Source organism: Vigna unguiculata, chromosome 3 (assembly GCF_004118075.2).
Source record: "Vigna unguiculata cultivar IT97K-499-35 chromosome 3, ASM411807v1, whole genome shotgun sequence".
NCBI lineage: Eukaryota > Viridiplantae > Streptophyta > Magnoliopsida > Fabales > Fabaceae > Vigna > Vigna unguiculata.
In genome coordinates, this window is record NC_040281.1 from 363788 (window position 1) to 378913 (window position 15126).

Below are 15126 nucleotides of genomic sequence, written 5' to 3' on the forward strand. Positions count from 1 at the left end.
TGTTTTAAGGTTTAACTTTCTTATTAACATTTTATTTATAAAATATAAAGGTTAGACCAAATTTAAAAAGTACATATTATGTACCTAATCCATCGATATAGTTGTAAAAAAGAAATACATTTAGTTATTTATAAATAATTAATGTTATTTGTTCTTTTGAAAATGTAAATAATTTTTCTTGTTGATGTTAATTGTTAGTTTTATGGCAGGAGAGTTAAACTTTGAGTCTTTCCTACACTCTTTTCTATCTTTTACCACCTATACCAACCTTATAGTTCAAAATGAAAATATAATGTGAAAACAACATTTATTTTTAACTTTATCTCCAATCACACGAAAATTAAAGTAAACAATAAAATTCGATTCAAATATATTCTCACTCAAACCAAAAATTGTTGTCAAAGCTAAAAAAAAAATATAGAATTAACCTTTTTTTAACTAGAATTTTGATCATATGATGAATTATAATCAGTCATTTTAAGAGAACGAATATTATGTTGAGATTTTTAGAGTGTCTATTAAATTTTATATTATGTATAATATGTATTGACTTTACTAATATTAGAGTGATGTAAAAAAAAATATAGGTGGTGAGAGTTGGATCAAATTTCCTTTTAACCTAATATGTGATGATGTGAACAAAAATTGTGTTTGTGTGTTCTTGTTATGTAATTTTATTATTGTAACAACTTATTAAATAAATATGTCATATGCAAATTGTTTAATCTCACTCGAAATACATGTCTTTCATTTATGAAATGAAATATAGTCATTTGGACAAAAAATTACGTACTTAATTTTGATATATACTTATGTATGAGATCTAAATAACTTGTATAAAAGTCTATACAATAACAATGTAAAAAAGAATCTCAACAACAAAATAATAGAAAAAAATAAATATAAATATTATGATTTTGTTTCTTTTATTTTATTTTGGAAGTTATGTAGATATAATATATTGCGAAAAGGAAGGATAATGTAAATATATCAATTATTTTGATGTCTGAGTATTATTTTGTGTCATATAGTATAAAAAAAACCGTAATAATTAACTCTGAAGAATAAAACGCAAAGAAAAATCTTTTAACGGAAAAAACCTCATTTGCCACATATTTAAACTGAAATATAAATGAGTAACATTATTATTGTTATTATTTACATTATCTCTTCTTTTAATCAAAGCTTAATCTATTTTATATTTTTAATAATTTATTTAAAATTCTCTTCTTTATCTTTCATTCTTTCTAATCCAATAAACACAAACCAATTCAATTTCATTTTCTCAATCACCTAAATTTTCAAAACGTTTCACCTAACCAAATTCAAGAAAATAATCTAATAGGAGCAATTGCAATATGTTCAAAGGAGGCAATTTACGATGTCGTATGCTTCCATTTTCATAAAAAATTTTAAACTACAAATAGTTTGCAAAGGACATTTTTGAAAACTTTAATATTATTTATATCATCATGAATTCAATATTGATTTTTGCATCAAATAAACCTGATTCTGCAAAAAGTAATTTTACTAATGATTATATTCTCTATTCCATTCCAAAAATAAGCAATCAAATGATACATTTAAAATTTTATCGTAATCAGAAGAAAAAAGAAAAAAAAAAAGCAATGGAGGGAATGTGCAGTTTAAATAAGCGAAGCTCCTTTTTCCCATGTCGTGTCATCAATTTTTAGCGCTCGAGTTCGGTGGGACCCACCGCGTTTGAAAATTGAATCCACAAAGCAAGAAACGAAATTGAAGAAAAGCTCCCAAAATTTAATGCTCAAAAGAATAAACAATGATCACTGCAAAACACAGAAACTACACTAACCTTTCTTTTTCTTCACTGTCTTCGGTTTCAGTTCACGAAAATTCAAAAAAAACTGAGAGAAGAGAGAGAGAGAGAGAGTGATGGGTTGCGTTTCTTCCAATCTTCTCAACCAAGACGAAGAATTCACCCAACTTGGTTCCTCCGCCTTGGGCCACCACATCGTCTCCCTCACCTCCACCACCTACGGCCTTCTCACCCTCGACCCGCCGCCGCACACCACCACCACCACCACCACCCCTTCTACACCACCGTCACGTTTCACCCTAGCCTCTCTTTTCCCCTCCGAGCCAAACTCCGAACCCAAGTCCCTCTGGTCCGAACCAAGACCCTTCCGATCCGAACCCGAGATAATCAACTCATGGGAACTCATGTCCGGTCTCGACACCGAAAGCTTCCGCTTTTCCAAAGAAAACTCCAACCCTAACCTCCTCACACCGACCAAACCCGGTCCAACGCCGCCGAACCGGTTCGAGCGAATATGCCCCCGGGGCGGCGAAAACCGCGTGGTGATCTATACGACGACGTTGCGCGGCGTGCGGAAAACGTTCGAGGCTTGCAACGCGGTGCGCGCGGCGTTCGAGGCCCTGGGCGTGGCTATCTGCGAGCGTGACGTGTCGATGGACAGCGGGTTCCGGGAGGAGCTGAGAGGGTTGCTGAAGGGGAAGCCGAGAGAAGCGATGGTTCCTCCGAGGGTGTTCGTGAAGGGCCTCTACATCGGCGGCGCCGAGGAGATGCTGAAGGTCGCCGAAGATGGTCTTCTCGGAGAACTGCTTAAGGGGTTGCCGAAGAAGAAGGTTGGTGCCGTTTGTGAGGGTTGCGGGGACATGAGGTTCTTGCCTTGCTTCAACTGTAATGGCAGTTGCAAGAGTGTTGTTAAGGATGGGGGAAGGGTTTTTGTTGTTAAGTGTCTCCATTGCAATGAAAATGGCTTGATCTTGTGCCCTGTTTGTTCTTGATCACTTTTCTGCCATAATAATACTCACTCTCTTCGTGTAATCATTGCTTTTCTTGTTGCAGATGTGAAATTTTCTAATAATCATCTTTCGATGGAGGTGTTAGGTGTTGAAATTCAAGAAGATTAAAATATTATGAGGTTATAGTACTGATAAACTCAGAAAAAGAAACACAAATGAAATACATTAAGTTATGGTAGTTTTTATGGTCTTGTACCAAATGTGACCTATAACTTTTACAACTTTTATGTTTATAGAGTAGACCCTAAGATTCTTTCATTAAATTTTGCCTTAACACCCTTAGCTTCATTCTAGTTCTTGTTTCAATGCCGAAATATCTCACATGAGAATCTTCTTAACCTATCTTGAAAGCCCGAAGATCATGTAATACAAATTACATAAAGTAATAAAAAAGGAACTTGCATAATTTATTTGATAGAAATGGATTAGATTTATAGAGAAAACGAGAAAATTCCAGATTACATGTATACAAAATGAAAAATTGTATAAATTTGAGGGTTTGCACCTCCCAATTTCCAAGGCCCACATTTTCAACCTGCACCCCCCATGAAATGGTAAAATGACCAGTTTTATCGAACTTTTCCACCTCTACATTAGCTTTGCACCCCTTTTGCAAGTTAGTGATCATATAAACGAATTACATTGATATTTTTCGCATTTAATAATGATACAGTAATAAGACATTGTTACTGTTACATTATATTATTTCTACCGCGTGATACATTGTTAGTTTTATATGTGACAATTATTATTTAAAATAATTTATAAAAAAAGTAAAACAAAAAATCATGTACCGACGCGTGATACATGATTAACGCGGTTAGCGTGTTACTAATAAAAAGAATCTACTTGCACTGAAATTTTCAAAATAAAAATCTAATTGAGAAAGAAAAGAATGAGATTTACTTTAGATTTCTTTACAAAAATGAGTATCAATAAAAATATTTAACCTTTTTTATTTTACAAGTGTAATTTCTCTCATGAAGACAAAGTCAACATATTATTCCTTCGATCATTACACAAATGTGTCAAACTAATTTTTTTCTTGTCTTTCTTAAATGCTTGTGTTATTCAAAAATACATTTTGAATGGATAATTAGTAATGTATTTTTGTTTTGTATTATAGAATGTATTTAAGAAATTCAAAAATGAACCCTTCATAATACAATCATATATTTTAAAATATTAAAATATTAATGTTTATTGTTTACATTTTTTATATAGAGGAGTTAAAATCACACCCCTTCACCCTCCCTTTCAATTTTAGCACCAAGATAATCTTATAATAGTCTTAAATTTGAATGATATATGGTCTGGAATGTCTTTGAATTACGCAATCCAGTTAGTCTCTAAACTACACGATCCAAAACTGAAATTAAAATTTATAAATAACAGAATAAATTTAAAATTTGAAATTTGTGGGAATGCAGGTTAAAATTACGAGAGTACATGAAAAAATGCCCCAAAGTTAGAAGATGAAAAAGTTGTATACAACTACTGGTCTTTTAACATAAACTCATCCTTAATGGGCCTAATAAATTGCAGAGAGGGAATTTCTTTCTGCAATTTCAAGATTTCTTTTGCACTCCCAAACACTTTCTAAATTCCAAAAATATCCTTTCACCATTGATAGAGCATCATGATCCGATCCTCATTCTCCTACTAAGGTTACAATGTTATGAACTCTACATCTATAGATTTTGGGTAAAATGTGTTTTAAGTCTCTTGAGTTTGGGTCAAAATTAGTTTTAGACCCAACACTTATAACTGGTGGGTTTGGTCCTTCTCTTTTTTGAAATGTGGAGGATTTGGTGCCAAAATTCTCTATATCGAAAAACAAGGAATGAAACCATTATGAAGGACTAAAATTAGATCATCATGGATTAAAATACATTTTACCGCATATTTTTGTTTCTGTTACGTGTCTATCTCTACAATATATACAATGTATTAAATAAGAAACTTAATTGATTCTTTTTTTTAATTGATCAGGTTGGATGATAACAGGTTGGATCGGGTATGGACAGTACTTATTTGTAACTTAGATCCAAAAAAAAAAAAAATCATTCGCTACCCACTCATTTATTTGTCAGATATCTACTTAAAAAATATTTGTAGATTTTAAAAAATTCGCGGATACTCGTAGATACTCTTATATTCACGAATATTTAAAAAATATATATTTTATAAGTTTTTTAATTAAAATTATGAGTATGATAATAATAATAAAAATTTTATCATTCCTAAATTCACGAGTATGATAATAATGAAAATATTTTTTTTTTCTCAATTCACAAAATATTTGTATTGTCTTGATGCTTCCTACTAAGTGACCATCACGGTTTAACACTTTTAAATTATTGTTTACATGTTGAAATTTTATCTCGATGCATCAACATTTGATTCTTGAGAGAGAAAGCGTTCATTATAATATAATGGGTATAATTAAATGATATTTTGGAAATTGACCTTGCAGTTTCATATTAGAAGTTTTCAACTTTTTTTAAATCAAAAGCCATCATTTCAAGTGCTATCATTTAGTAATTGTCATTTCATAGAATCTCGAAGTACTTGCATTTTAATTTATTATTTTTGCATGCTCAGTCCACACAATTCCTTGGGATACAACATTTATCATTATATATCAATATTATTATTTTTATTTGTTATTATATTGTTATCGTTATTAATATTATTATTATATAATATTATTGTTACTGTTAATATTATTAACAAAAAATATTAATATTATTAGGATTATCATTATTATTGTTAACGGTGATTTTTTGATCCCCAACTTGATCACAAATTCAACCTATGTCAAAAATCATTAATTTTAAGACTTTGGATTAAATCATTGTTGAAGCAGAGAGAATTTCAAGAGATGAAGATGGTGATGGAGACTTAAACGTTCCCCCTAAATCATAAATCGCCCGTGAAGCATACAACTGTCTAAAAATAATGCCCCCACAACACCCAATGCAGCAGCTACACCCATTTTTGTCCCTCCAAAACCAACCACAGGTCGCTATTAGCACATGCCAAACCAGTCCCACCAAAATCAAATCATGCCAATTTTCTATCAAACACATTAACCCAATTCAAAAAAAATTACACTCCTAAGCACAGAGCACGGATTCAGATTTACAAAATGCCATTTGTGGGTGCATTTGAGTTAGGTGGATGATGCAGTGAAATAATGCACTCCAAGCAGTAACAAAGAGAGGAAAATTGGTGCTTGGAGGTAGCTTGATGGAGATTGATCTGACATTTCAGATGAATCAACGGCAAGAGGCATTCCATCACTGTTTAGAGTGCATGATTGTGGATCAGACCCTTCGTTGCTCAACATCAGAGCTCGAAGAACCCCAGAAACTGTGTGAATGTAAGCTGTTCGATTCTTTGCCAGAAGCCATGTTATACCCATGAGTTCACAGTCTTTGTTATGGATCTTGGTGGTCCTGTCTTGTGGCTTGCTTGAATTTGAAGACTTCTTTCTAAGCTGCGTACAACCAAAGGCTTGTTAAGTTATATTTACAGTCTTTTATTATATTGATGTAACATCCACTCCTAGAACAAAGGTCAAAGCTGCACATCAATGCTAGCTATCTATTACAGAAATAGCTCATGGGAGAAGTATCTACCAACTAATTATTTAGCTTAGAAAGGTGTGGTTTTGAAACATGGTTTTGAAAGGTGGGACATTGTGTTATGATTCATTTGTTTTCTGGGAAGCAACAACCCTGAGCAATAATATTCAGATCATCTTAAATGAAGGCCAAGTTTTTTAGATAATGAATTTAAGATTCTGAAACAATGCATGAGATTTTTATACGGGGAAAAATAGGTAAGAGACATCATTTTTTGAGCAGACTGCTAAATCAAATCAGAAGCAGGAACGATAAATCCAAATATGGCTGCAGATATTATTATATCAGCTAATGCCAATATCTATGAATTAAGCAGAAAATGTGTCAGGCAATTTGTGAATGCTTCAGAAGAATCACTGGGAGAATCAGATCTCAGTTTTACTCATCGCAGTCAATTTACTAGGTAGCCGCATGTGACGGGAAAAGAAAAATAATGAACTAAAAGTACAACCATGTCTCTACGCTTAAAACATCATTAATGAAGGGTCCGTGACAAGAACAAGAACACTAAATTCATTGCAATGTCTCTTGCATTTAAGAAATAACACTTTTCTCGTGAACAAGAACTTGTTTTACACGACATAACTGGTTTTAGTGCTAAGTGCTAGTAGCACAAATGTCTTGACACCAAGAATGTAAAAACTTCTAGTTTTTTAAGACAGTATAGGGACATCACATGTGCTTAATCCATTATAGGCACACATGATTACAAGACATTCGAATCATTTGACCAGAATTCATATCAGTAACTCTGAAATTACTGAAGTGCACACAGTACACTAATGATGTTTCTGCAAACTTTCGTGAGCTACACTGATCGAAAGGCGCGTAAAGCAGAGTGCCAATCAAACAACACTAACCAGTATCCGAAGTAAAGGAAGGCAAAAAAAGAAAAACACTTTCCCAATCATGGAGAATGAAGATGAAAGAAGAGTTAATTGATATGAAACCTTGATCAGCTTCATCATATTCAGAGATGTAAGATCTATCCATGGCACATCCGAAACAAACAATGCTAAAACAAGAACAGTGAACAAAACAAAATACGAAGGAAGTAGCTGAAAACTTACTGAATAGAGACTATGCAAGCACTTGGAGCATCCTCCTAGGCCTGGAAACTTATTCACATTGGTGCTGCTACTCAAGCAATCCCTTTCCAATCTTCTAACACTTCCATCCACCACAAGACTCCCACTTGGAGTGATCGAAAAAGACTCGGTGCAGGTCAAAGGGTGCAGCCTAATGCCGCAGTAGCAATACACAACATCACAAGTCTCATTAGGCTGAACAAGGTGGATTCCTCTAACTTTCAAGGCCTTCCCCAGGTCACTCACACATGTCTCTGAATCATCAGGCAACAAGGGCATGTCATAGGATGTGGCATGGCCTTGTGAGGCACGTTGGTGTTGCATTCCACCACCAAGGGCAGTGACTGAGTAAGCAGAATAGAGCCAAGCAGCAAGCACCGGACAGCATCTGCTACGGTGGAGATCCTTATCTGCAGCATTTTTGTTGGAGCCGCATGCACTCTTTATCCCTTCATAGTGTTCATCAGAGAGGTTAAGAGGGCACCCTTCAACATCAGCTTGTTCCGGGAATGCAGGGATTGTGCCTGTTGACGAAGAAGTTGAAGAAGGGTGTGGTATGATAGGCTGAAGTGATGCTGAAGCAGCAGCATCAGGATCAGGGAGAGCAAGGTAGCTAGGGAAGAGAGCGAGGAAGAAGAAAAGGGTCTTAAAAAATGGCGATTTTGGAGGAGGTAGTGTCAGTGTCATAGTGAGTTTAAGAGGGTCTAATCTAAGTTCTAACACACTGAACGGTGAAGAGAAAGGGGAAAGAAGGGTGTGGAATGAATGAATGTGGATGTGGTTGGTCTCTTGTTTCTCTTCTCTCACCATAAAGAAGAGAATATTGGGATGTTATGGACGTGGTGGACTCTGTTGGGTCAGAATTCACAAGCTAGGAAAGGTAAAGGGAATTAAAGGAAGCAAAAAGAATGGTGGGGTCAACCTAAGTTTGGCACTATGCTACCTCATTTAGATCTCACACCAACTTAGTCTGCAAATTTACCTCATTTACCTCTACAAACTTTCTCATAGCTTCATCATGACATCATTTGTGGGAAAAACGAGTTTGATTGAGATTTAGGTGTAGGTTGGTGTTTCATCGTTTTAGAATTTTCACTCTGGTAATTTTCTATTTTCTTGTCACTTTCCCAATCTATCAGTTTCGTTGCAAGCTTCTGTCTTCACACAAAGATACATCATAAAATTATAATTAACAGCAAACAAAACACTCATGTTTGTTGTTTTCAGATATCTTACTATGATTATATGAACATAAATATGCCGACACTGAGGCTAATACATGGCATTGTTGTGATACTAACACAGAACTTTTCCCATGGTTTAATTAGCAGTTGTTGTGATATTCTATTTCTTAATCATCTTTGTTTAAAGTCCCAAACCTAATTATGGAAAAGAATTATGTGGTGCCCTGACTAATCATCTACCCAATTTTTTGTTAGTATGTGAGAGCTGAAGCCAAATTTTGGAGTTTTACTCTGTCCATACTTGATAGCAGTGTTGTATTCTCCAAGCCTTGACAGCAACTTGTGTTTCCCTGTGACAAATTATTGGAGGGGCAAAGTTAAATAATTTTGTTTTCGGTGCTGGATTAGATGATGATGATTGATGAACTAATGAAGTATTTGTTTGGAAGTGTTTCAAAAGTGAAAAGAATCCTGAGAGATAAGGTCTTACATTATTTAGAACCAGATTTCAACATGTTTTTATCTTTTCGTTTCTACAAACTTGGCCAAACCTTATCCGTAAGGAACAAGGACAGCGCGTTGGACGCGTTTTACACTAAATTACAATTTATATGGAGCTAATTTTACAACTTAGAGTTAAACTTGAAATTTATTACTCACTTGATATCATATTTAATATCAGAGTAATTTAAAATTTATCCTAACTTTATATCAAGAGGCAGTAAAACTTATCTTAATTTTGATTGAGATTGTGATTTTTCTAATATATATGACATTGATCTTATATATATAAGATATTAGATTTAAATATGTTTTTGGTTCTTTAAGTTTCAGTGAATTTTGAAATTAGTTTATTTTAAAATTTTAATTCTAAAATTTTGAATAAATTTAGTCTTTCATCCTTTGAACTACGTGGATTTAGTTCTTTTAATCAAATTTTGTTAGATTTATTTGATGTTTCGTACGTATTTGAGTTGTTTATACTATTTGACACATTTTTGCTTTAATGTTAAGTCAAATACTAGTATGAAACGTACTTGACATGTCAAATAAATTTAACGCTTAACCAAATTTGATTAAAATGACTAAATTCACGTAATTTGAAAGATGGAAGACTAAATTGGTCTAAAATTTTTAAATGAACTAATTTCAAAGTTTATTGAAAGTTAAGGGACCAAAAACATATTTAACCCTTAAAATATTTGAAATCAATTTTAATCCAAAATCTTAAAACAATGACACCATAAATTTTTATTTTTATATAATATTAACTTTATCATTTATATCCGTCGTAAGACTTTGAGTTCCATTGAATCTATTTCTAACATTTTATAACAATTTCAAATCCACTTTCAAATTTATGGGCTCAAAATAAAAATTTACTACATGATGATTGACCTAAAAGTGATTTCAAAGAGGGGGCATCATGTCCTAAAAGTAATAGGCTTTTTTTTTTCTCTTTTTTCCTCACCGATATGTCTTGGAAGAAAATTGTGGCTACGGTAGCACATCACATCACATGGCCTCATTACCTATTTTATATTGCAAAGTTTCATTTTTAACTAAATTGTGCTCCACACTCTTGTGAATAACAAAACAAAAACACACAAAAGGTTAAAGCTGTACATTAGTTCTTTACCTAAATTTTATTTCTAATAATTAAGTTACTACCTACACTAGACATGTTGGAATATTATACACCCATAACACATAAAACTATGATGTACTTACAAAACACTTCTTTAACTAACACGTTTTTTAAATTATTCAAACAAATTGTGGATCATAAATTCATTAGTAATATGATAATGGAGCATTTTTGAAGTTAATATCATGATTTAAATTTTGCATCCTTAACCAAATTTCCCACAACATTGACTATTTTTTAAAATAACTTTATTTGTATGGGGCCATGAAGCTCAAATTGTTCCGACCCTTATAAAAATAAAATATAAAATAAAACCCATAAACCAATTTCTTCATGCACCCCTACAATGTTAAATAAAATAAAAAATCCAAAGAGATATTGTTAACATACAACTCCCTAGACATATACAGAACATAAATTATGACAGCATGTAAAAACATAGTAAAAAGAATAGTAATGAGAAAAAAAGTTTAAACAAGTTTATTATAATATTTACAAAATTGAAGATATTTTAATATTTTAAAATTAGAAATTATTCATAACATAAAAAATCTTTGTTATCTATTTTCATATTTATATACAGATATTTTTCGTTAAAACTAAGACAGATTGAAAGATTTACAGAATACCCACACACAAAAAATTCGATAAATATCTCCGTGAAAACAAGTTTATTTTCGCTCTTGTGTGTGATAAATTAAAAAATTAATTGTTATATTTAACAAAAGAACAATGTAGTGTTTTAAAAATGAATTTTAAATTTAAATGTTAAGAACTGTTTTTGCTGCTTCTACTAGGAACTGGTTTTGCAAGTAAAATAATTGTGGTTGTGTATAATTTGTAAATAAGAAAATGTTAAAATAAAATTTTAACGGACATGAAATAAAATGAAGTATACAGATGGAAAAGGTACTTTTTGCATATCTCTAACATATTTTTACATAATTTTGGTGTGATTCTCTATGTTATTTGCTTTTTTTTAATAATTTTTTTCTTATATAACAATAATGTTTAATATCAACTTATTATAAAATAAAACTAAAATTACAATATTAAAAAAAACAAAAAACTTTGTGAAAATTAATACATCGAAAAGAAAAAAAAAATGTAATATTTTAATTACAATAGTAAATAATAAAATAATTCACTACAATAAGAAAAAATATAATTTATTGAGAGCATTTCCGTAATTTTTAGTTTAAAATATTACATAAATTTTAACTTAATTTAACTCTAATTATTAAAAACTTAAGTTCATATCAAACATATTAAGCTATTCATCCCATTAAATCACATTCTAACTACTGAGCCTTAATTAAGTGTCTTAGGGTATAAAGTATTTCTTTTTAATATTTTTATTCCTTGTTTAGTTTTATTTATTGTTTATTTTGTTCATATTAAAATACTTCACTCTCAATTTTAAATATTTAATTGTAATTTTTATTTATTTATTATATAATATAAAAAAGTTATCTTTTTTATTTTTTTTATTTTTCATTTTTGTTTCATTCAAAATACTTAGGTTTTACTAAAATAATTTTTACTATCTATTAATAGTTTGGCTAATTTGATGTCTAGAAAGTATTGTTAGATATATTCAAGATAATTTTTATTTTATCACACTTTGATTATACATTTATGAAAGATTTCATTTTGTTGTGTGTAAAAAAGATATATATTTTTTTATTTTTTTAATATTTTTATTGTTATTTATTTATATAATTAAATAAATACATGTCTTAAAAAATAAATACTTAAATTAAGGAAAAAATTCAATAAAAATTTATTAGATTATCTATTAAAGTAAATATATTTTAAAAATAAAAAAAATGAATATTAAAAAAACATATATGAAAACAAAAACGGATAGATAGGTATTTTTTTTTTCATATTCAATTTAGAAAATAAAAATATTACTCACATCTACAAAAATTTTCATTAAATTGAAAGAGGCTTGAAAAATAGTCCCAAAGAATAATTCAATTCTCATCCGTGTGTAATCGTTCTAAATTATTTGGTGGAATATAGTATAAATATCTTTATCACAAATGATTTTTTTTTCTTGAAAAACGTATTCACACAAATTAAGAAAGCGGTCCAAAGCATAGAAGATGTGAGCCTTTTTGGGCTGAAAATGGGACCGTTTTTGTTGTGATAAAATCCATTACATTGAATTTTATTTTTAAAATATAGTTTGTGGTAAACCCTTCAAAAGACAAAAATATTGTTAATAAATCTTGATTATAGAGAAACTACACTTTTGCACCCTGCAAAACATGACAATGATTTTCTTTTTTATAATAATGAATTGATTTTATCATTAAATTTCAAATAAGTAGATATTATTTAAAGTACTATATATATTTTAAAAAAAGGTAATACCATGATTTATTTTTCTCATTAATATTAAGCTACTCATTAGTACATTAAATTTTCCTGCCTTTGTAAAAAAAAAAATATCATAATATGTTTATTATAATAATGATGATAAATTATTTTAATATATTTTAAATTTTTAAAATCGATGTTTTAATATATCAGAATTTGTTTTGTTTTTACATGTTTGTGCTGACAATTTGTCATATATATTATTATTTTATCAAAAAAATAAACAAAATTGTGTAACTTTCATTGTTGATATCAGATTAGACATGATCAATTGAAAAAACAACATTAAAGAAAAGTAAAATTAAATGAAAAGGATTCTCAACAATATACAATGTAAAAAATAAGAATTAGAATTAGAATATTTGCAAGATTATGTGTAGTGCAAAACCTTAACCTCCTTCTCCAAGCCAACCCACCAAGTGTTTGACAAATTTACTCGTTTTTTTATTCCATTTCTCAGTAGCACGCTTTCTAAAGCTGCTAAGAGGACTCGTGGCAGCAAAGAAAAATGCCACACTCTCTTTCTCATTATGAAACTTTTATTTCATCAAACAGTTGGAGACTTTGTCATGTGAACCCCTTTACTGCGAATTCGGCAAAAGAGACACTTTTTTTTTCCTGTTGCCGATCCCAGTACCACTATATGAATTTTTATTTCTTTTACCATAAAAGTGTATTCATAATTTTGGGTCAGTTGTTGGAACTTTCGTGTTCCATGAAAAAAAACAAGAGATTAAGAATTTAAGAATATTTTTATAGTGAGATTTTATGGGAGATACAACATCAATAAAATATAAAATATGAGCTACCTTTTCTATATTAGATTTATAGAGAAAGTTTTTATGGAGAGATATAACATCAATAAAATTTGAGTGCAATCATATAAGATATTGCCACTACTCTCAATCCAACATTTTAAGACCATAGATTTATGAATCTTTATATTTATATAGTATTATACTTTTTTATCTATAATTAACGTAAAATTTAGACTCATATTTAAATTTTTAATTGTAATAACATAAGGATGATGCAAAAATTTTGGTGATATTTTTGTGATGTAATTTGTTTTGATTGGAAATATGAAAGGTACAAGGCATAGCGTGAATCACGATATTGTGATGTTGGGGTGAGAGCCTGAATCCAAATCACAGAAAGGAACACATAATAGTGTCACTTTTAGACAACTCAATGCCACTCTTGGTAGCAAAATTGTTTTCTTCGTTGCAGAATGAATTATTAACTTTTATTGGATTTGGAAATATTAGCATGTAGCATGAAGCTGAGTGGTGAAGTTGGAGGCAATTTTGGATTATATTTCATACTTTTGCCACATTTTAACATCGCACAAACTACTGTTGTGACAAAATTGGACCCTTTACTTTGAATTCTGTGTCTTTCCGTTGATCTCCATGCACTGTGTATTTGAGAAATATTAATTGTTATATCTAATGGTTGTCAAAATTTCAATATAATCTTAAAGATTTTAAGTCTAATTTAATACATAAATTCAGTTTAAGTTGAAGTTTGCATTAATTTAAACTTTGTAAATTGATTTTATTTACAATGTGAGATTTCAACATATTTACCTCATGTCATCGAAACATATATTTAAATTATTGAATTAGATATTAATGAGGAATTTTATAAAAGTCCGATAATAGATAAAATAATATATATAACTAATAATAAATTTTGTTAAAATAGTTTCTAATCCAATTATTTTAATACCATGTTAATAATTTGATTTTAAAACTGACTTAATTATACAAAATTATAATAATAGTTGAAATTTACACTCAGTTATATCTGTTAATTGATATTTATCTCTAATTGACATGAGATTTTTAACCTACATAAACAATAATATTTTAGATATTCTTTTTAATGTATAATGTATAGATCTTATAAGTGAGTATTAAAGAATAATGTGTATATAATTAGTTAAGGAAAAAAAAAGTAAATAATATATAATTGAGTTTTACGCCGATTATAATATTTATTATTTTTATAACTACTGGCTGTGAATTTGAAGAATACGAAATGAATTAAAGTATTAAGACGACATAAAATGTATAATGAAAGAAAAAGTTCTACAACTAAAACAAAACTAAGGAAAAAAATTATTTAAGTTACTCAATAAATTAAGAATTTATACTATTAAATACTTGAAATTATACTATTTAAATAAATTTTTAACAAGCCATAAATTACTAACCAATACCTATTTGGTTTAACATTAAAAAACTATTTACACAAACTTTTTTATGAAATTCTGGTTTAAATCAACTTATAACACTAGTTTACCATTTTAAATCAAATTTGATAAAAATATATTTCTAAAATAAAACTTAAAAAAATTA

At 29.9% G+C, this 15126-nt stretch overlaps 2 protein-coding genes across 2 annotated transcripts; one reads left to right on the forward strand and one right to left on the reverse strand.

Moving 5' to 3' along the window:
- The first annotated feature begins 1644 nt into the window (after positions 1–1644).
- Positions 1645–2827, forward strand: LOC114177090 (uncharacterized protein At5g39865). Its single transcript, XM_028062325.1, has one exon. It carries the CDS (start codon positions 1912–1914, stop codon positions 2785–2787), a length of 876 nt encoding a protein of 291 aa, XP_027918126.1. The 5' UTR covers positions 1645–1911; the 3' UTR covers positions 2788–2827.
- Positions 2828–5696: 2869 nt separating this feature from the next.
- Positions 5697–8414, reverse strand: LOC114179502 (uncharacterized GPI-anchored protein At4g28100-like). Its single transcript, XM_028065859.1, has 2 exons — positions 7526–8414; positions 5697–6307 (listed from the first exon to the last, which is right to left on the reverse strand). The coding sequence occupies exons 1-2, from the start codon at positions 8351–8353 to the stop codon at positions 5981–5983; spliced, it is 1155 nt and encodes a 384-aa protein (XP_027921660.1). The 5' UTR covers positions 8354–8414; the 3' UTR covers positions 5697–5980.
- Positions 8415–15126: the final 6712 nt, after the last annotated feature.

Excerpts from the sequence above, each read along its gene's own strand:
- LOC114177090 (XM_028062325.1), top strand. The coding sequence starts at position 1,912 with ATGGGTTGCGTTTCTTCCAATCTTCTCAACCAAGACGAAGAATTCACC.
- LOC114179502 (XM_028065859.1), bottom strand. The coding sequence starts at position 8,353 with ATGGTGAGAGAAGAGAAACAAGAGACCAACCACATCCACATTCATTCA. Across the intron at positions 6,308-7,525 it reads GCTTGCATAGTCTCTATTCA|CTTAGAAAGAAGTCTTCAAA; the intron begins GTAAGTTTTCAG and ends GGTTGTACGCAG.